General features: G+C 49.4%; 2 protein-coding genes, 1 long non-coding RNA gene and 6 other non-coding genes across 14 annotated transcripts in view; all 9 read right to left on the bottom strand.

Moving 5' to 3' along the window:
- The window catches only part of LOC133128433 (tetratricopeptide repeat protein 39A-like), a 29,999-nt gene extending 29,347 nt beyond the window's left edge, over positions 1 to 652 (bottom strand). For 2 of the 4 annotated variants that reach the window (XM_061241951.1, XM_061241953.1), the window contains exon 1: positions 141 to 651. In XM_061241951.1, coding sequence (XP_061097935.1) covers positions 141 to 193 — 53 coding nt within the window. In that variant the 5' untranslated portion in view covers positions 194 to 651. Of the gene's footprint in view, positions 1 to 140 lie in introns of all 4 variants that reach the window. The other 2 variants (XM_061241954.1, XM_061241952.1) reach the window with 2 other exon arrangements.
- Positions 653 to 2,576: 1,924 nt separating this feature from the next.
- Positions 2,577 to 8,433, bottom strand: LOC133128446 (calreticulin-like). The gene is made up of 9 exons (XM_061241973.1): positions 8,165 to 8,433; positions 7,341 to 7,442; positions 6,526 to 6,729; positions 5,201 to 5,295; positions 4,463 to 4,672; positions 4,075 to 4,188; positions 3,532 to 3,675; positions 2,945 to 3,037; positions 2,577 to 2,818 (listed from the first exon to the last, which is right to left on the bottom strand). Exons 1-9 carry the CDS (start codon positions 8,253 to 8,255, stop codon positions 2,609 to 2,611), a joined length of 1,263 nt encoding a protein of 420 aa, XP_061097957.1. The 5' UTR covers positions 8,256 to 8,433; the 3' UTR covers positions 2,577 to 2,608.
- Positions 8,434 to 9,600: 1,167 nt separating this feature from the next.
- LOC133128447 (uncharacterized) lies at positions 9,601 to 14,540 on the bottom strand. 3 transcript variants are annotated; one of them, XR_009708751.1, is made up of 10 exons: positions 14,520 to 14,540; positions 13,390 to 13,511; positions 13,183 to 13,214; positions 12,262 to 12,316; positions 12,028 to 12,062; positions 11,710 to 11,784; positions 11,468 to 11,502; positions 10,574 to 10,657; positions 10,320 to 10,354; positions 9,601 to 9,704 (listed from the first exon to the last, which is right to left on the bottom strand). It is a non-coding gene; the product is annotated as an uncharacterized LOC133128447 (long non-coding RNA). The 3 variants fall into 3 exon arrangements; XR_009708752.1 differs by lacking the exon at positions 14,520 to 14,540 and adding an exon at positions 13,596 to 13,975; XR_009708753.1 differs by lacking the exon at positions 14,520 to 14,540 and adding an exon at positions 13,623 to 13,975.
- Positions 10,424 to 10,499, bottom strand: LOC133129875 (small nucleolar RNA SNORD47). The gene has a single exon (XR_009708876.1). It is a non-coding gene; the product is annotated as a small nucleolar RNA SNORD47 (small nucleolar RNA).
- LOC133129876 (small nucleolar RNA SNORD74) lies at positions 10,773 to 10,854 on the bottom strand. Its single transcript, XR_009708877.1, has one exon. It is a non-coding gene; the product is annotated as a small nucleolar RNA SNORD74 (small nucleolar RNA).
- Positions 11,568 to 11,643, bottom strand: LOC133129874 (small nucleolar RNA SNORD47). Its single transcript, XR_009708875.1, has one exon. It is a non-coding gene; the product is annotated as a small nucleolar RNA SNORD47 (small nucleolar RNA).
- On the bottom strand, positions 12,129 to 12,212 carry LOC133129878 (small nucleolar RNA snR60/Z15/Z230/Z193/J17). The gene has a single exon (XR_009708879.1). It is a non-coding gene; the product is annotated as a small nucleolar RNA snR60/Z15/Z230/Z193/J17 (small nucleolar RNA).
- On the bottom strand, positions 12,394 to 12,471 carry LOC133129864 (small nucleolar RNA SNORD79). The gene has a single exon (XR_009708865.1). It is a non-coding gene; the product is annotated as a small nucleolar RNA SNORD79 (small nucleolar RNA).
- Positions 13,729 to 13,810, bottom strand: LOC133129877 (small nucleolar RNA SNORD74). Its single transcript, XR_009708878.1, has one exon. It is a non-coding gene; the product is annotated as a small nucleolar RNA SNORD74 (small nucleolar RNA).
- Positions 14,541 to 19,814: the final 5,274 nt, after the last annotated feature.

The raw sequence follows: 19,814 nt of genomic DNA, 5'->3' as shown, positions 1-19,814 counted from the left end.
CTTTCTCAGCTACTTCAATCTGTGGCTTTAATTTAAATTAGGCCCATCATCCTACGGCAGGCAATGGCATGTTGAGAAGTCAGTTGTCCGTGATCGAAAGGCAGACTGCCCTCGGAAATAGTTTTTTTTTAAATCCTTACCGTTTGCTGTCATCCTTCTTCAGGCTGCGTCTCAGACCGGAGATGAAACTCATCGCAGCTGGCGACACCACCAAACCCGGGTACCCTGTCACTGCTACCGCCGCGCAACCTGTGCCCCCGTCCTGCCAAACATTCGAGGTTTTTTAGCGGAGTGCGGACTGGATGCGCGTGGAGTCGGAACAGCAGCGCCGCACGCAGATCGACACTGTCTGGCCGCGCGCCTGAGGTTGTCCTGCGCGAGGTAAGGAGTTTCCTTTTCACACGCGAAGAGGAATGCGTCTTCTGATACCCGCTGGGTCCTAGAGCCCTAGAGGCTGTGTGACTGTATCACAACTTATTTGGATCTAACTTACGCCGGTAGTAGACTACTGTAGACTAGACACCAGTAAGTAAGTTCGGCAACTGATGTTCAGGTGTTGTTTTTTGTGCTGCGGCACAAGAAAATGTAGCCTACATTTTAGATCCATTATGTCGAAGCCTTTCAAACTTTTTTACAAAAATGCTCAATGTCGGCTTTGACCGCTCACTTTAGGCAGAGCGTACCTGGTTATTTCCTTGTGTTGCCCGTTTCTCTCTTAAAGGTACACGTTCCAAACCGACACGTTGCAATGAATGAGAACCTCGTTTTCGAGAGTGATGTCCAAATTCAGACGACTTAATGGTTCCATATTTCTGATGACGTCACTAAAGCAGTTTGTCTCTGTGACAGAGGTACAGCCTCGCGGATCGCGCACTCTGACAAGAGGACCCTTTCCAGCAGTTGACCAGGCGACACCTTCACAGGTGTCCACGGCGCCGCGCATAGACGCATTTATTAACGGGCATCAGTACCCTGCACACTATCTTTCCAGCATCGGTATAGAAATATAGGCTTCTTTGCACGGCGCCGATTCGAGATCCAATTTACAGGAATTTAAAACTAATTTAAAAACGATTTTATCAGTAAATGCAACCTGTCGTCACTTCGTATCATTACCGTTAAATCCATTTGAATTCCTGTAATATATTTACTGGCTATATTTCGGTTTTTATCAAGCATACCTTTACACCTTGCCGGGCTGCGGAGGACAGCCGTCTTCGTGAGAGTCTGTAAAACAATCGCTACACAATATAAATACATATATATTAGAGCCCATAAAAGGCAGCGGTGAAGTGTGTATAATAACACCAGTAATGTCGGAATTAAACAAAACAAAAAAAGTCCAGATTGAACAAGAGGTTCGTCCGGGAGCTACACAGAAGCATAAAACAACCGACCGCAGATCTGAGCACAGAACCCAAAACTGAACCAACCAGCGACAGCCTGTCTGGAAAATGTCAACTCCACACAATTACAGTGAAAAACAAAAGCAAGAAAGTACCCCAGTGTTAGTTTTATTGATATTACTGTTCCTACTGTCCTGCAACGGGCACACCATTCCCACAAAAAACAATATAAAATATTAAAACAAATGGCAATAAAAAGAAATCTGGGGGGATAAAAAAACAAAAAAACAAAAACACAATAATCTTACATTTGGTTGGGAAATGCCTCCAGTTTAATGTACAGCAGTGCAAAGTCATTTTGGAATTAGAAGTTAAAAACCAGGAACAGGGCAAACAGGACACAAAAAAAGAAAGAAAGAAAAAAAATCAGGATCATTGACAATCTGGGATGACATCACTTCCTGCCTCTTCCTGTTTGGGGTGAGGCCCTGGTGTTGGTGAGGGTAAGGGCAGACCAGAGGTAATGTACCTGGGGACGTCAGGGAGCGACCTTTGACCCCCCTCCCCCCTCACAAATTCTCAGAGAAAGTCAAAAGTACCTGGGGAACACAGGTGTGTCCAAAGGCTCCTGCTAAAGTCTCCGCTCTGGAGTTCTACTGTATAAGGAACTCCGCCCACTCCTGGGACGAGGGTCACCACGGAGACGAGGAGCAGGGCCCTACTGACAGCTGCTACAGCGATCTGTGAGGTATGTGACCACAGGACGACACCTTTAAATAAGGACTAATTACACGGCGACATCTACATATTCAGAGCGAGGTGAAGCAGGAGATGTGAGCCCCCTCTCAGGAGGCCGAGGCAGCCGCTTCCCGCACAAACAGCGCTGCGGCGGGCGGCGATTGGCCCGTGGTGATCGTCAAAGGCTCCCTGACCTTTGACCCCGGACACTGGCAGCTCAGCTGTGCTAACCTGGGCATCGTTTCTCCTGTCGACTGCAGCGACCTCAAATAAAAAAGCAGCCATTTAAAAAAAAATAAAAAATAAAATGAAAAATAAACACTTTCAAAAACGGGGGACCTAAAATAAATAAATGAAATAAAATAAATGCAGCCAACTGCACACTCCACAAGAGCAACGGCCAGCGAGGCCTGTAAAACCAGCCCACAGTGCAGACCCCCGCCCTCCCTCCCTCCCTCACCCCCACCCCCCTCCCCCCAACGAACAGCCCACTGCAAACAGGGCACCTCCCTCCCTGTCGGAGTTTAAAGCTCGTCCTTGAGGTTAGAGTCTGTTTCTTCCTCCTCCTCTTCTTCCTCTTCCTCTTCTTCCTCTTCCTCCTTCTCTTCCTCCTCCTCCTCCTCTTCCTCCTCCTCCTCCTGGTCCTTCGTCTCTTCCTTCATGGCCTTCTCATCTTCCTCACGCTTCTGTCTCTCCTCTTCCTCCTGGCTCTCCTTCATCTTCTTTTCAGGGTCCTTTGAGCAGAAAAACCATTAAACCACCTTATTACACACAGTACATGCCTTTCATAATTACAGTACATGGGGCAGCCCCCAGAACGTGCACGTGTGTTAACCCGAAACTGCGATGCTCGGACTCACCTTGGTCAAGCCCCAGGTCTCCTTCCCCACCTCCTCAGCCAGCTTCGGGTCGTTGGTGATCAAGAAATTATCAAAGATGGTGCCAGACTTCACCTGAGACAAAACCACAGAAAAACCAAAATCCAAAAAGTGCCAATGGACTGAACAGTTATTCTTCTCATGGTTATTACCATTATTATTCTTCTTATGGTTATTACCATTATTATTCCTAGTTATGGTCCTATTCCTTCTGGCCCAAATCCATTTCTGGATTTCAGTCCAGCTTCTGCTCTTCAGCATTTCCCCAGGCCCCAGCGTCGCGGCGGACCGACGCCCCGATCCCGACCCGCTTCCCCGCTCCAGTCCCCGGGACACGCCGGCCGGAAGGTTTTTGTTGTGACCAGGAACCGGTGGTTGGACTGGTTCAGCCATTAAAGCAGGTGTGCGGCTACAACAAAAACCTTCTGGCAAGCGGGTCCCGGGGACTGGAGTTGACATTGAATTTTGAAAAACGATACATAGAAAAAAAAAAAGGAATAATTAATAAATAAATAAATACATAAATAAATAAAAGGTTCCTGAAGCCGACTCCGTGAGCTGCAGCCTACCTGCCACAGGTCCAGGCCGATGACTCCCACGTCCTCGTACCTGTAGATCTCAGAGTCTGCGGTGTACTCGGGGTTGTCGATCTCGGGGTGCACCCACTTCCCCTTGTACTCGGGGTTGTCGATCTGCCGGGGGGTCCACTCGCCCTGGGAGAGGACACAGTCCGTGAGACGTGCGACGGGCCGCCGCCGGGGCACGCTGGGTAGAGCGCGGCGGCGCTGGGGCAGGCAACGGTGCGAAGACTACACTACCCAGGAGACACTGCTCCGCCAGCACACTGCGAGTGTCAGCGACGCGTTCACAGAGAAAGGGCGGGATAAACAGTGTCGTGGTTTGAGGGTGTTTGTTGCTGCTGTTCCTCTCATGACCGTTAGAAGTCAGAAATGACCTCTGACCTTTAACCTGAACCTGTTCCGGCTCCTCGCAGCTCCGTGCGTTTCGGCGGGAGTGACAGAGCTCACGTCTCAATGTGCCGGTCGCTATAGGAAGGAAGCAGCTCTACGGACTACACTACCCAGCATTCCCATTCATCTCGTGAGCCCCACCTTGTATTCCGGGTTGGTGATCATGGGCGGCTCCCATTCCCCATCCATCTCATCGTCCCAGTCCTCCGGCTGTTTGGCATCAGGGTCAGGGATGTGCTCTGGCTTATCCCAGTCCTGTTAGAGAGACACATGCACACACACACACAAACACACACACACACACACACACACACACACACACACACACAATCAACCTCAGTCTACCAAAACATATGCTGAAGGCCAGGAGAAACATGTAAACATAAATAATTATTCTAAGGCAACACGCTAAACAACAGGGCCCCTGTATCAAGAAGCAGGATTAGGGAGTCAGCTGGATAACTGCGCTGAGTAAAACCTGGAGCCCAGGGGCTCAGCTGCACAGGTAAAGTGGCACAGGTGAACTCGCCTCCGGCTTCTTGTCCTCGGGGTCGTCCACCTTCTCCCTCTCGTCCCAGTCCTTGGGCCTGGTGGCGTCCGGGTCCTTGATCTTTTTCGGGGGCAGAATGTCCCAGTCCTCCTCCAGGCTGCCCGACTCCACCTTCTTGTTGTCGATCTTCACCTCGTAGGTGTTGTCAGGGCTGAGCACCAGCGTGTACAGGTGGCTGTACTCGTCATCCTGAAGAAGAAACAACGGCCAATCACAAGCCAGGCAGGGACGGGCAGGAGCCGGCCTCAGGCGAGCTGGTCAGCGTGGGAGTGAGAAACCAGACCAGTCATCAGTAGATTGGTCAGGGCCCTTTGGGATGGGGAGGGGGCAGTAGATTGGTCAGGGCCCTTTGGGATGGGGAGGGGGCAGTAGATTGGTCAGGGCCCTTTGGGATGGGGAGGGGGCAGTAGATTGGTCAGGGCCCTTTGGGATGGGGAGGGGGCAGTAGATTGGTCAGGGCCCTTTGGGATGGGGAGGGGGCAGTAGATTGGTCAGGGCCCTTTGGGATGGGGAGGGGGCAGTAGATTGGTCAGGGCCCTTTGGGATGGGGAGGGGGCAGTAGATTGGTCAGGGCCCTTTGGGATGGGGAGGGGGCAGTAGATTGGTCAGGGCCCTTTGGGATGGGGAGGGGGCAGTAGATTGGTCAGGGCCCTTTGGGATGGGGAGGGGGCAGTAGATTGGTCAGGGCCCTTTGGGGTGAGACAGAATGGGACTCACCTTGCATCGGATATCTTTGTTGATCAGGTGATTCTTCCCCTTGTAGTTCAAGATGACGTGCACCTTTTTGGTTCCTGGACCACAGATATCAGGACCTAGAGGAGGGGAGAGTTAGAGGCACAGAGGGGAGGAGGGGAGAGTGATGAATTGTGGGTAATAAAAAATGGCAGACATCTGAGCAGGGCAGTGTGTGTCACTGCAGAGTGGAAATCTCCAGCTTACACACACACACACAGACACACAGACACAGACACACACACACACAGACACACAGACACAGACACACACAGACACACACACAGACACACAGACACAGAGACACAGACACACAGAGACACAGACACACAGACACACACACACACACAGACACACAGAGACACAGAGACACAGAGACACAGACAGAGACACACAGACACACAGACACACACACACACACACACACACACACACACACACACACACACACACACACAGAGATAGCCTAACTTACACACTCACACAAAATTGCTTGGACAGTCATTAATTAGTTGATAAACTGTAATTAAACGTATGCTTTACATTGCTCCCATTTTAGCAGACACTCTGATCGAAAGCAACCTCTGCCCGTTTACACGGTGTCTGCCCGTTTACACGGTGTCTGCCCGTTTACACAGTGTCTGCCCGTTCACACGGTGTGGGTAATTCAGTACGAGTCGAACCCACAGCCTTAAAGGGGGGGGTGCTCCGATGTGAATACAGTTTGGGAATTTAGCCAGATCACCGGGGTACCCTCTACCCTGTGTGAGTAATTAAGGCCCCTGTTGCCCACCTCTGTTTTAGGATATAGGCCCGGTGCTATACTGCCCAATGCCAGGTCTGCCCTGGAGCTGTGCCTACCGAACATGATGTTGCAGTGGGAGTCCCCGTGCAGTGCCTACCGAACATGATGTTGCAGTGGGAGTCCCCGTGCAGTGCCTACCGAACATGATGTTGCAGTGGGAGTCCCCGTGCAGTGCCTACCGAACATGATGTTGCAGTGGGAGTCCCCGTGCAGTGCCTACCGAACATGATGTTGCAGTGGGAGTCCCCTGCAGTGCCTACCGAACATGATGTTGCAGTGGGAGTCCCCGTGCAGTGCCTACCGAACATGATGTTGCAGTGGGAGTCTCCGTGCAGTGCCTACCGAACATGATGTTGCAGTGGGAGTCCCCTGCAGTGCCTACCGAACATGATGTTGCAGTGGGAGTCCCCGTGCAGTGCCTACCGAACATGATGTCGCAGTGGGAGTCCCCGTGCAGTGCCTACCGAACATGATGTTGCAGTGGGAGTCCCCGTGCAGTGCCTACCGAACATGATGTTGTAGTGGGAGTCCCCGTGCAGGTCCTCCTGTTTCAGCTCGGAGGGAAAGAGCTTGACGTAGCCGCCGCCACAGTCGATGGTCTGCTCGTGCTTCACGGTGAACTGCAGCACCAGCGGCTGCCCCGCGCTGTTGAAGGCGGGGAACCGCGCGGAGGAGGAGTAGAAGCGCGCGTCCTGACCGGTCTGCAGGCCTGCGACGCACAGAGTGACAAACATTCAGAGTGTTTTTCATCTTTCATCCAAATTTCATTCTGCATATTTCTGCTCCTGTTGCTCACCCCTCCGTCACTAGATGGAGGGCGGCCTGTAGCCAAGTGGCCTAGTACATGACGTGGACTCGGAAGGTCGGTGGCTCTAATCCCGGTGTAGCCACGATAAGATCCGCACAGCTGTTGGGCCCTTGAGCAAGGCCCTTAACTCTGCATTGCTCCAGGGGGATTACCCCCTTGTTAGTCTAATCAACTGTAAGTTGCTTTGGATGAAAGCTAAATAACAAATTATTATGAATCATTACTAGAACCGCGGTCTTTGAACCACCGTGTCCGTGACAGGGGAGCTGAATCTGATGACGCCTCACTGTCCCATTTGTGAATTCCGGCCTGATCGGTCTCACTTGTTGCGTGCGCAACTGCGGGCGCGCCTAATAACACCCCATCTCCAATATTGTTTTGCTACATTTAACATACGCTACAATATAATCTTTAAATTCTTACTGAGATTACATTGCAACCAGATTTCACGCCGCTGAATTGATTTTTATTTTTTCCATTATTATTTTTCGATGCATTTTTTATTTTCTTACCTTTGTCTTTTTCCGCATCTCCGTAAAACTTGCCCGCTGATAGGACAAACTTTCCATAGTCCGACTTGTGTTTGGATTCCAACCACCTGGTCGTCCATGCATCTGCAAACACACAAAAGCTATTCACCTTTCAATCGCTGCGGAAAGGCGCGATCCACAGGATAAACGATAAAACGCGAGTCAACGCATCACTGTAACGTTAACTCACTGAGGCCGGCGAATGCAACTGTAGCATCAGCCAGCACCATTATGTCGATGCAGAACACATTTTTAACTTGCAAGTCATATCAAAGGGCATCTCCTGAACTAGCCATCAAACAGAACTAGCCAGTGGAGATACTAGTGAAAAGGTACTCCAATGACACTGACCCAGTGTTAGCCAAATGATCGGTCTAACAATGTCTACTAGCTAGCCAGGTAGCCATTATTAGCCATCAGATTAGAATAACGTTAGGCTATTCATTGGTGCCTCCGCAGCATTGGTTAGCTAGCTTGTTAAAGCAGCTAGCTAAATGTAGCAATTACATTTACCGGGGCCGTGCGCTTATATTTCGCATCCATGCACAATATCGCGCAATCGAGGGTAATTATGGTATTAGCCATCTAGCTGCGTAAATATGCATGGTCGAATTACACGTTGAAATTTCAGACATAGTGTTGGCTACCTTGCTAGCCGGGTATTATGTAGAGTATACAGTTAAGGTTAGCTTGTCCTCGTGCTTTACGCACCAATCGACCGGCAAATACTTGAACAGCAGCTAAACCAAAATCTTTTGATGATAAAGTTAATTCTACAATTGCTCTGGCAGAGAAATCCATCTTACCGCCGTCTTCGAACTGCTCCCTGAAATACACTTTTGATTCTGCACATACCAGCGCAACCAGCGATGCCAATAGCACTATCGTCCTCATCATTCCGCCAAATATAGCTACGAATTTAGCTACAGTAGCGTACACTTAAATATCTTAAACCGACTATATATGATCTTTAAATCTATATATAGCAATATAAATAAAATCTAAAATACCACACTATAGTGCAAACGCGGTCCGATAGCATGTACCGGTGACCACTGACATTGGCACAGTGACGTCCTCCTCTCCGCTCACTACAGATGTCTAAGTTTCATTGGCCAGCGGCACCAGGAGGCGGGGGTACGATGTCTCGCCCAATCAAATGATCAATGTCCGCACTGTACCGTTTTAGCCAATGCGCACTGACCACGCATTGGACCGTCACCTGCTCATCATCCCTCTCCCCAGAGGAGCGCTGCGTGTCAGCGCCCCAAAAACTGACACCGTGAGAATCGAAATTAAAATTAAGCAACCAAAGATAAACCGGAGATTGGCTGCATGTTATGGCAAACTCGCGCAATCACTCCCTTAACACATCGATCGTTTGAGAGCCGCGTCTCCTTAGAGAACTGCTCCAGGGACAATTGGTAAATGGCGTGTGCGTTAAGATTTGAATTCAACACGATTTAAGAGGATCCATTGTGCAGCACCGACACCAATAATCGCACAATATGACTGCCATTGGAAGTCAATTTGGAGCATGCGAACTAATTGTAAAACGATTAGCCCCAGGGTGATCGTCAAGTCACCAAAACCATTAAACGCAGACCAAACCATGGCAGTCAAACTTGGTACGATCGGTCGCCAGTACGAGCGAATGCACACATTTTACATTCAGTCAAGCATTTAACTCAACTTACAAGAGCCAGATATCAGGCACCATATTGAACTAATTTTGTACTTTCTGCGAACAGTATTAACGCACAGGTAACTCCAGCATACTTGGTGCTGAAGCCAGAAAGCTGGCCAACGCAGGACGGGCACTGGATGCGGTCGGACGGAAGACACTGGAAGGGGAATGTAGATCCAGGAGCCTCCAATGAAAGGTCATTTAACTTCCAACTTGGTGACAAATGAGCTTGTGCAAAACAAACCAGCCATCAGGTGCCCCACCACCGTACGTCATTAAAGGATCTTGGCCTTTGTTTGTGTTGCAGGCAACCATCGTCTAAGCAGCATCTGGATTTTAGCAGTTTTAGTACAACCACTGTAGTTCGCCCTTATCAGGTGGCATCTTCCTGAATGAACTTCTGACCAACCCATTTATCAGGCTGTGCTACAGTACTCTAGACCTACAGCCATTCCCCCCCCCAAATAAGCTACTGAACTACACACGTTGAGACTGACCCCCGCCCAAGATCAGAGGGGGGCTCAGTGAATTTGACAAAGCAGAAGAACCAAAAGGTGTTTAAAATGATTTTTATTCACATTGAGGAATGGACGGTACAGGATGGACAAGGCACAAAGACTTGCTGCTCACACCAGCCAGTCCCACCTGTAATTGCAGACCTGAAACAAGAAATACGCAGTTAGCCAAAGGTACAGCACAAAAAACCCCACAGGTGCCAAAATGTACGAGATCAGAATTCTTAGCGTCATCAACAGCTCAGTGAGAGAGTTCAAGAATAGGATCATCATTCACTCGAGCGGGGTCAGGGGTCACGGAAGCCAGCGACCGCTGGCCAACAGACTGGCCAAGTGAACACCACAAGGCAAACCATCCAGAACAGTGAGGCCAAATCACAGGAAGATTCCCCTCACCTAACAGCAAAGCATTAATGGCTACCTCATGACTGCCAATTGACAGTTGAAATTCCAGATGCCACTGAAATTCAGGAGCAATTTTAGGAGTGAGGCCCTCCCCCCCACTCATCCAATCAGTTGCTAATGTGTAGCAACTCAACTGAAGGGGTTCAGTTGAGCGCTGCAGAGATTCTGAGACTGTGGGTCAGAACCAAAGCAGGACAGGTGCAGAGTGAAAAGCAGAGCATGGACTGAAGCAGAAACTGCTCCTCCAGGTTTTACTCTGCAGTCATCCAGTGCTCCATGACACAGGCCCCAGGACACTAATGCCTTGTGATGTCACCGTCAACCAGCCAATCAGAATCCAGTCAGCGTACTCACCGTGCTGTGCTCATGCCTCCCAGGGCCCCGATTGGCTGCAATGAGAACAGTGGTTTAGAACACACACACACAAGCAACCAGCTGCAGAAACCGAGCTCAAGTGTAACCTCAGAAATATAATGGAACGGTAAAGGTTATAATCAGTACAACTCATTTGGCAGAATCTCTTCATCACTGGTTACAGAATGTTGCCAATTACACACCCACACACCCCCCCCCCCCCCCACACATTAAAATGTTGTCACGCGACTCACCGAACGGACCAGGCCAAGCGGGTCAGCGCCACACCAAGTCGCACCGGGCCCACATCACCCATGAGCACGCCTCCCAGCCGAAACCTGCCAGAGGAAAGAGGGCTTGTAAACAACCCAAACCGTCCAGGTCAGGAACAGCACACAGGGGTCAGGACTGAGGAACACAAGGCCACAACCGCAGGCATTACAGCAGGGCCGCCGTGGGATGTCAGAAAGGTTGGCGTTTCATCAGTATTACTCAGATGTCCCTACCAACACATTTTTCATCACTCAAAACGACGCAAGTTAGTGCTCTTCAGCCCCAAAAGTCATGTGAACGAACTAACTTACGGCCTACACAGACGGTCGTACTGCGGCGTTCCTGATCTAACGTTAGAGCAAGACAATTTTGCGTAACTGAAATACAACATACAATTACGTCTCCAGAGAACGTTTAATTTAGCAAGCCAAGTTAATGTTTCCCAATTTTACTAATCCGGTCATCGGTATTCTCACTCGGAACCACTCCCATTGGTGCATGCAACTACAGACCGCTGTGCACGAAAAGTACAGACCAACAGAACATTAAAATGCTTAGCTAGAATTTTGAATAAATTGCACAATTTAATGTCGTCTCAGGAGACGTAACGTCACAATACAGGCCACCTTTGAGTCGATACCCACTCTTGCATGGAATACACTGCTAACGACAAATTTTTTTTAAATTTTTTTTTATAAATGGCCCGTTAATTATAAAGCAGAACACAGTAGAGAAACCTCTAACATCACATTGGATACCAAAACAGGATTAGCGGCTCAAGCTAGTCACCCACGCGCTAAACATGGCACACAATTGGTTCACACCTTGTGATGCCAACTTCAACCAGCCAATCAGAATCCAGTCAGCTTACTCACCGTTCTGCACTCATGCCTCCCAGGGCCCTGATTGGCTGCAATGAGAACAGTGGTTTAGAACACACACAAGCAACCAGCTGCAGAAACGGAGCTCGAGTGTAACCTCAGAAATATAATGGAACGGTAAAGGTTATAATCAGTACAACTCATTTGGCAGAATCTCTTCATCACTGGTTACAGAATGTTGCCAATTACACACCCACACCCCCCCCCCCACATTAAAATGTTGTCCTGCGACTCACCGTACAGATAAGGCCAAGCTGGTCAGCACCACACCAAGGCCCACTTCATCCATGAGCACACCTTCCAGCCGAAACCTGCCAGAGGAAAGAGGGCTTGTAAACAACCCAAACCGTCCAGGTCAGGAACAGAGCACAGAGGGGTCAGGACTGAGGAATACAAGGCCACAACCGCAAGCATTACAGCAGGGCCACCCAGTTCTGCCACAGACCCCATCTCAAATCAGAACAGAATAATCCTCAACAAGATCAGAGACCTGATTCACAACTCATCACTTCCGAGACAGTCGATCCAAGATGGCGGCCATATACCACACTCACCTTTGATTGACATCAGCGGGCAGCTGCAGTCCTCCCTGCAGGGTAAAGAAACTGCATTAGCAGGGTTACATCAACAGCCCAGGCAGGCGATGCCCGTGTGGCCGGTTCTTCAGTTAGGAGCGAAAGACAATGCTGTTTGTTCGTCACGGGTTATCGGCTGAACTATGCTGTCATCATCGAATCGGCACCCTCACACAGTACCACTAAACTGACCCTGAGAGGGGGGAAACTCACCAACAGCGCAGTCTGCACTCCGATTGTCTGCTGCAAACACTGGGGGAGGGAGGACCTACAGAGCAGAGGACAAGTAGTCAGCGTGGACCCTGACACCCCCCCCAAAACCACACCCCACCCATGGGGTTGGAGCACTGTTTCAGGTAAAAAGGTTAGTCTTCAGGTGTTCTGAGAGATTCCCATTGTTTTTAACAATCATCCTCAACAGTGCAGACGAGTTCAGTCACCCCACAGGAGTTCATCTGGGATTAGCCCCAACTATAACTGGCAGTCATTCGCAGGAATATTCTACAGCAGGGCCACCCAACCCTGTTCCTGGAGATCTACTGTCCTGCAGGCTTAGACTCCAACCCCAAAGCCACACCTCATCCAACGGCAAGAGATCTGCTGCCAACTGGAACAATCAGGCGTGCAAAATGACGGTTGAAATTGGTCTACAGTAGCGCTATGAAACTCCACGCCCTGCGGGCCACAGTGTCTGCAGGCATTTTCCACACCAGATTTCATAAGTTGGCTCATGTGGAGCAAGCAGGTAACCTTGAAATCACATGGTGTAGCACCCAGTTGAAGCAAACGCCTACAGACACTGCAGGATGCAGGACTGCAGATCTCCAGGAACAGGGCTGGGCTAAAAATCAGTTCCTCAGACTAAGTGGGCCTTGGACCGAGACAGCCATGCGCAGGGCAAGAGAAGCATGTTAAAGGCCTTTGGCTACTCGGTCACCGACAGAGGGGAACAGAACAGGAGCCAGACAGGCCCCAAGCCTCAGAACAGTAATTCCGTGTCTCATCATCCTGACTAGTCAATAGCAAACGTGTGGCCGTAGCACAGACGACGTACAGCAATATCCCAGACTAATTGCTCATGTGCATATATGAAGCGGATTCATCTGCAACAAGTAGTCAGGACAAGGGACCTACCTTTGACATCTTCAACAGCAGCATCAGACACGCTGTAAGGGACAAAATCGCATTTTAGCGAGTTTCACATTTAGCAGCAATCAGTTGGTGAAATAACTCCAGGCCTCAGGGTCAGAAGTTGTCAGAAAAAGTTCTGTCCACTACTCTTATATGAACAAGCATCATTGGCCTAGCTCGAGATTAAAATCAACCGAATTGATCACTTACCAGCCGAAAACGCCGGCAATTCAGACAGGTGCAGCAGACGCCAGCCGAACCCGAACAGCCGGGCCAGCGTCCATTGCAAGTCACGTGGCCGAGGGGGTCGCGCAGAAAATCATGCTCCATAACTGCAAAGGAAAGGCCCAAAACATAGGACCGTTATGCTAAAGGGAACATGCTCACGCATCTTTCGATCTACAAATCTGCCGTACCGTTTCCAAGAGTGCACTTTTCCCCACCTGGCACCATAAACTGCAATTTGGGGCCCAAGAAACGTGACGTAGCACGCCTGGCTGGTCACCCAGCGTCGCTAACCGGGCGCCATTTTAACATCGCTACTTGCGCCGTGGGATGTCAGAAAGGTTGGCGTTTCATCATTATTACTCAGATGTCCCTACCAACACATTTTTCATCACTCAAAACGACGCAAGTTAGTGCTCTTCAGCCCCAAAAGTCATGCGAACGAACTAACTTACGGCCTACACAGATGGTCGTACTGCGGCGTTCCTGATCTAACGTTAGAGCAAGACAATTTCGCGTAACTGAAATACAACATACAATTACGTCTCCAGAGAACGTTTTATTTAGCAAGCCAAGTTAATAGATGTCCCAATTTTACTAATCCGGTCATCGTTATTCTCGCTCGGAACCACTCCATCGGTGCATGCAACTACAGACCGCTGTGCACGAAAAGTACAGACCAACAGAACATGAAAATGTTTAGCTAGAACTTTGAATAAATTGCATAATTTAATGTCTCAGGAAACGTAACGTCGCAATACAGGTCCTTTGATTCGATACCCACTCTTGCGTGAAACACATTGCTAACGATACACCATTTTAAATATTTTTTTAAATGGCCCGTTAAATATTATAAAGCACAATGCCGTAAAGAAACCGCTAGAGTCTCATATTGGATACCAAAACAGGATTAGCGGCTCAAGCTAATCGCCCACGCGCTACACGTGGTGTACAATAGGTTCGTTTGCAATGCAATTTATAGCAGCAAAACCAACTAGATGACGGCCGATATTTCTCCAATATCACAAATATTACTTTACCATCCCCTCTCCCCAAAAGAAAATAGGAAAATTAACCGGTTATTCAAGTCAGCCGCACAAACTATGAGCACTCACCGTAGTTTCCATGCCGTTAAAGAAGGACGGCAGAGGAGGGGCCGTCAGTTTTATAGCAAACATTTCCCGTTGCCTCATGGGAAATACAGGACCATGAACCAATCATTTTCTCTCCAGTTAGAAGGTGGGACCAGACCATATGCTGTGTTCGAAACCGCGTACTAGCATACTACTCGTACTAAATTTAATTTTTGACACGTAGTATGAGTATCATGCCCAGTATGCGGAGTGGACCAGAACAGAACCAGAAGCTCGCAAACTCTAATGGTTGCTGTCTATTTACCCTGGTGCAAATTTCCCCATTGAAGTTACCTAAACGAAATTATGCTATTTTAGACATCCATCCATCCATCCATCCATTACCTTAACCCGCTTATCCTGAACAGGGTCGCAGGGGGGCTGGAGCCTATCCCAGCATACATTTGGCGAAAGGCAGGAATACACCCTGGACAGGCCGCCTGACCCAGCTACCCTCTCCCCCTGACCCAGCTACCTGCATCAGTTCACCATTGCAAACCACAGCAACGGACTTTTACACACGGAAAACGGACCAGCGGGCACATGTTTCCAGAACCGAACGGACCGGACGACAACGCGCAGCCCACGGGAACATCCCAGCTCTGCGCATCTGCCTGGGACAACAGTTCACTTTACCATCGCCGCTCCTACAAGGACAGAACTCTCATTACCATCGCCGCTCCTACAGGGGCAACAGTTCACATTACCATCGCCGCTCCTACAGGGACAGCACGTCTTTTTGGATCCAGCAATGCGTTCGGACTCAGTAAGACTCAACAACAAACATTCAGGCATAGCCAGTGTTTAGCTTAGTCTTGACTGATGTTATGAATGTGTGTTTTTCTATTTGTCTGTGTTACCGTTTGAATGTATTTTGTTAGCCACATATATACCTGAATTAATTCGCCGTCTTTCGCGTATGTAGTTACAGTAAAACTACGCTAGTAGTCTCTCTCTCCCCAGCTAACACTAACACTCCCACTTTTACCTTTCCTTTGTTCAAGGGACAAGCGCGCGCGCCGACACACACACACACACACACACACACACACACACACACACCCTAACTTCCATACCCTACTAACTTCTCGTGAGATTTTCTGTTCTGTGTTTGTACGTTTGTTTAATAAATATTTTTTATTTAACCGGGTGTCCGTTTTGGCGTCACATAGACATGAGAGCCGAGTTAAAGTAGCCTTTCAAAGAAATTCCAACCTTCAGGTTATCGGTATGTTTAATCATGCATATTGGTTATTTTTATTACTAATTAAAATACTAAATTTGTGGTTAGATATTTCTGATAACAGTAATTTTATGAGACTGATTACTTTTTGCAGTTATATTGCAACATAACATTAATTGGCGCCCCTACGTTATTTGGCGGCCCGTGCGAGGACCCTACATACAGCACAGATGAAGCTAATGGAGAGAGCTGTGCTTTAGAATAGCTCATCTACAACACCGATGAAGCTAATGGAGAGAGCTGTGCTTCTGAATAGCTCATCAAGAGCAATGATTAGCGTTAAACAGACAACTATCATTTAAAATGGTAAATGGCTGGCATTTATATAGCGCCTTTATCCAAAGCGCTGTACAATTGATTCTTCTCCGTTCACCCATTCATACACACACCAACGGTTGGGTTGGGTGTCTTGCTCAGGGACACTTCGACACAGCCTGGGTGGGGGATTGAACCAGCAACCCTCCGCCTGCCAGATGACTGCTCTTACTGCCTGAGCCATGTCGCCCCCCAGGACACTGTAAGAATCAAGAGAGCATTAGGACAATAATCTGTATCCACCTACTCAATCCAGCTCCTGGTCTAAGCGATGGTCCTGTCCTTGTTTTTCTGAACTGGTTACTCAACAGGGTCCAAGTTCTTATCTATGTGACACAGGGAACTATCCTTCCCTCTAGGGTTTGCAACACACTTGTACCTGCTTATCCACTCTGGATAAGAGCATCTGCTAAATGCCTGCAATGTACGGTAAAAGTCATAATGAACTAACCAGGGAAAACTAACAGGGGGAGTAAACATGGGAAAGCAGGGAAACAGGGAACAGAGAACATAAAAGAAAGAAACACAACAATGGACTACTGCGCCATCTGGTGGCCTGGAGGTGGAACCCTGACAGTACCCCCCCAGGAACGGGACCTGACACTCAGGATGAAGGGGTGGACGGGGCATGGAGCTAGTGGCCAGGGGCTGAAGGAGAGAGAGGTGGAAGGTGGGGTGTGTGTGGAGGGGGCAGGGCAGGTCTGCATGAGACCAGGCTGAAATGGCGAGTGATGCAGAAGGGGCCAAAGTCTCGGGGGTGAGCTTCCTGGAAGCTGCTAGAAGGGGAAGGTCCTGGGGGGAAAGCCAGACCTTCTGGCCAGGGGGAAGGAGAGGGACCCCGATGGTGACAGGTCACACATTTCTGGTTACGGGCTGCAGTACGGAGCAGGGAGACCTGGCTTACTCCTCCAGGTAAGCTTGCACCTGCGGATGAAAGAGAGAGCAGAAGGAGCCCCCACACCCCCTCTGGGGGCCGGGCGCCATATTGGCACCGAAATGGAGACGTAGCCGTGGCAGAACTGAGCAGAGCGTTATGAGCATATTCACACCAGGGCAAACACCAACACCAGGAGGATGGGCGTATTCACACCAGGGCAAACACCGACACCAGGAGGATGGGCGTATTCACACCAGGGCAAACACCAACACCAGGAGGATGGGCGTATTCACACCAGGGCAAACATCGACACCAGGAGGAAGGGCGTATTGGTCTCATGGTCTTGGTTGAGACGTTCAGTTTGCCTGTTAGACTGGGGATGTTACACAGAGGACAAACAAGGCCCTGGTGAGAGTACAGAACGCTTTCCTAAACCGTGAGGAGAACTGGGGACCTCTGTCGGACACAACATCTGTGGGGAGACCGTGGAGGTGAAAAACATGAGATACCGTTAACTTAGCCGTGTCAGAAGCAGTGCGGCAGGTAGGATGAAATGTGCTGCCTTGGAGAATGGACTAACTGATGAGCGTGTTGCACTCTGAAGGCAGGAGAATGGACTAACTGATGAGCGTGTTGCACTCTGAAGGCAGGAGAATGGACTAACTGATGAGCGTGTTGCACTCTGAAGGCAGGAGAATGGACTAACTGATGAGCGTGTTGCACTCTGAAGGCAGGAGAATGGACTAACTGATGAGCGTGTTGCACTCTGAAGGCAGGAGAATGGACAGGAGAATGGACTAACTGATGAGCATGTTGCACTCTGAAGGCAGGAGAATGGACAGGAGAATGGACTAACTGATGAGCGTGTTGCACTCTGAAGGCAGGAGAATGGACAGGAGAATGGACTAACTGATGAGCGTGTTGCACTCTGAAGGCAGGAGAATAGACTAACTGATGAGTGTGTTGCACTCTGAAGGCGGGAGAATGGACTAACTGATGAGCGTGTTGCACTCTGAAGGCAGGAGAATGGACTAACTGATGAGCGTGTTGCACTCTGAAGGCAGGAGAATGGACTAACTGATGAGCGTGTTGCACTCTGAAGACAGGAGAATGGACTAACTGATGAGCGTGTTGCACTCTGAAGGCAGGAGAATGGACTAACTGATGAGCGTGTTGCACTCTGAAGGCAGGAGAATGGACTAACTGATGAGCGTGTTGCACTCTGAAGGCAGGAGAATGGACTAACTGATGAGCGTGTTGCACTCTGAAGGCAGGAGAATGGACTAACTGATGAGTGTGTTGCACTCTGAAGGCAGGAGAATGGACTAACTGATGAGCGTGTTGCACTCTGAAGGCAGGAGAATGGACTAACTGATGAGCGTGTTGCACTCTGAAGGCAGGAGAATGGACTAACTGATGAGCGTGTTGCACTCTGAAGGCAGGAGAATGGACTAACTGATGAGCGTGTTGCACTCTGAAGGCAGGAGAATGGACTAACTGATGAGCGTGTTGCACTCTGAAGGCAGGAGACCAGTGACAGGGTCTAGAGCCATGTGAGACTGGAGCGACCAGGACCAGGCAAGGGGCGGAGCAGTGCGTTAAGGTGTTCGGCACTCTGGATGTACGTGAGAGTTTTATGACCCATGAGGACCAGGAGAGGGTGTCCCGCCCCCTACAGCCCACGGCACCACTCCTCTAGAGCCAGCTTGATCACCTGCAGCTCTCCATGGCCGACAGGACCTTGTAGTTCACCTCAGGATGGGTTAAGCCATATTTATTCAGGTTTAATGTAAACTTTTGTGTCGGCTCTGCCTCTCATCACTCCTGGTTGTGAGCCTGATGAAACAGGAAGTGGCTGCAAACCCCCCTCATGGGGATCTGAGAGGCAGAGCTCACCGGTGGATGCTGGGGTGGTGGTGGTGGTGGGAGCGCAAACATTTTGAAGATATGAATTAGGAATAGCAGGATTCCAAAACAGGAAGTGCAGCAGATTGAGCCAGGCAGCGCTATGGCTTTGTTCAGGTTTGATCAGGTGTTGTGGAACTCCAAACAAACTCAGTTCTGAAAGCAACTATACCCTCATACCCTTATACCCTCTTACCCTTATACCCTCGTACTCTCATACCCTCATACCCTCCACACAACCTCATTCAGACCCAGCTGAGCTCCACACAGCCTCATTCAGACCCAGCTGAGCTCCACACAGCCTCATTCAGACCCAGCTGAGCTCCACACAGCCTCATTCAGACCCAGCTGAGCTCCACACTGCCTCATTCAGACCCAGCTGAGCTCCACACAGCCTCATTCAGACCCAGCTGAGCTCCACACAGCCTCATTCAGACCCAGCTGAGCTCCACACAGCCTCATTCAGACCCAGCTGAGCTCCACACAGCCTCATTCAGACCCAGCTGAGCTCCACACAGCCTCATTCAGACCCAGCTGAGCTCCACACAGCCTCATTCAGACCCAGCTGAGTTCCACACAGCCTCATTCAGACCCAGCTGAGCTCCACACAGCCTCATTCAGACTTCAGCCTGTGAATACATACACTCACCCAGCACTTTATTAGGAACATTTACTTTATTACACCTACTTACTCATGCGATTATCCAATACATATTTTAAGAAGTAGATCAAGTGTTTGTCTCGTAACTGGGCCTCTTTCTCAGAACTCTAGTTTCCATGCATGCTACTAATTCTCATTTTATTCAGCACACCTACTTGCAGTTACTTAAAGCTCTTAATATTCAAGAATATGATTGTGATTACGTATATAGGAGGATATGCAGCATATATGATCACTTATGCAACACTTAATATGTATATGATTAAAAAAAAACGG

Source organism: Conger conger, chromosome 5, assembly GCF_963514075.1.
Source record: "Conger conger chromosome 5, fConCon1.1, whole genome shotgun sequence".
NCBI lineage: Eukaryota > Metazoa > Chordata > Actinopteri > Anguilliformes > Congridae > Conger > Conger conger.
This window is presented reverse-complemented; position numbering and strand designations above follow the sequence as displayed.

Coding starts and splice junctions, on each gene's coding strand:
- LOC133128446 (XM_061241973.1), bottom strand. CDS start 8,255: ATGATGAGGACGATAGTGCTATTGGCATCGCTGGTTGCGCTGGTATGT. Junction 6,730..7,340: donor AGATGCGGAAAAAGACAAAG/GTAAGAAAATAA, acceptor TGTGCGTCGCAG/GCCTGCAGACCGGTCAGGAC. Junction 3,038..3,531: donor TCGGCCTGGACCTGTGGCAG/GTAGGCTGCAGC, acceptor GTTTTGTCTCAG/GTGAAGTCTGGCACCATCTT.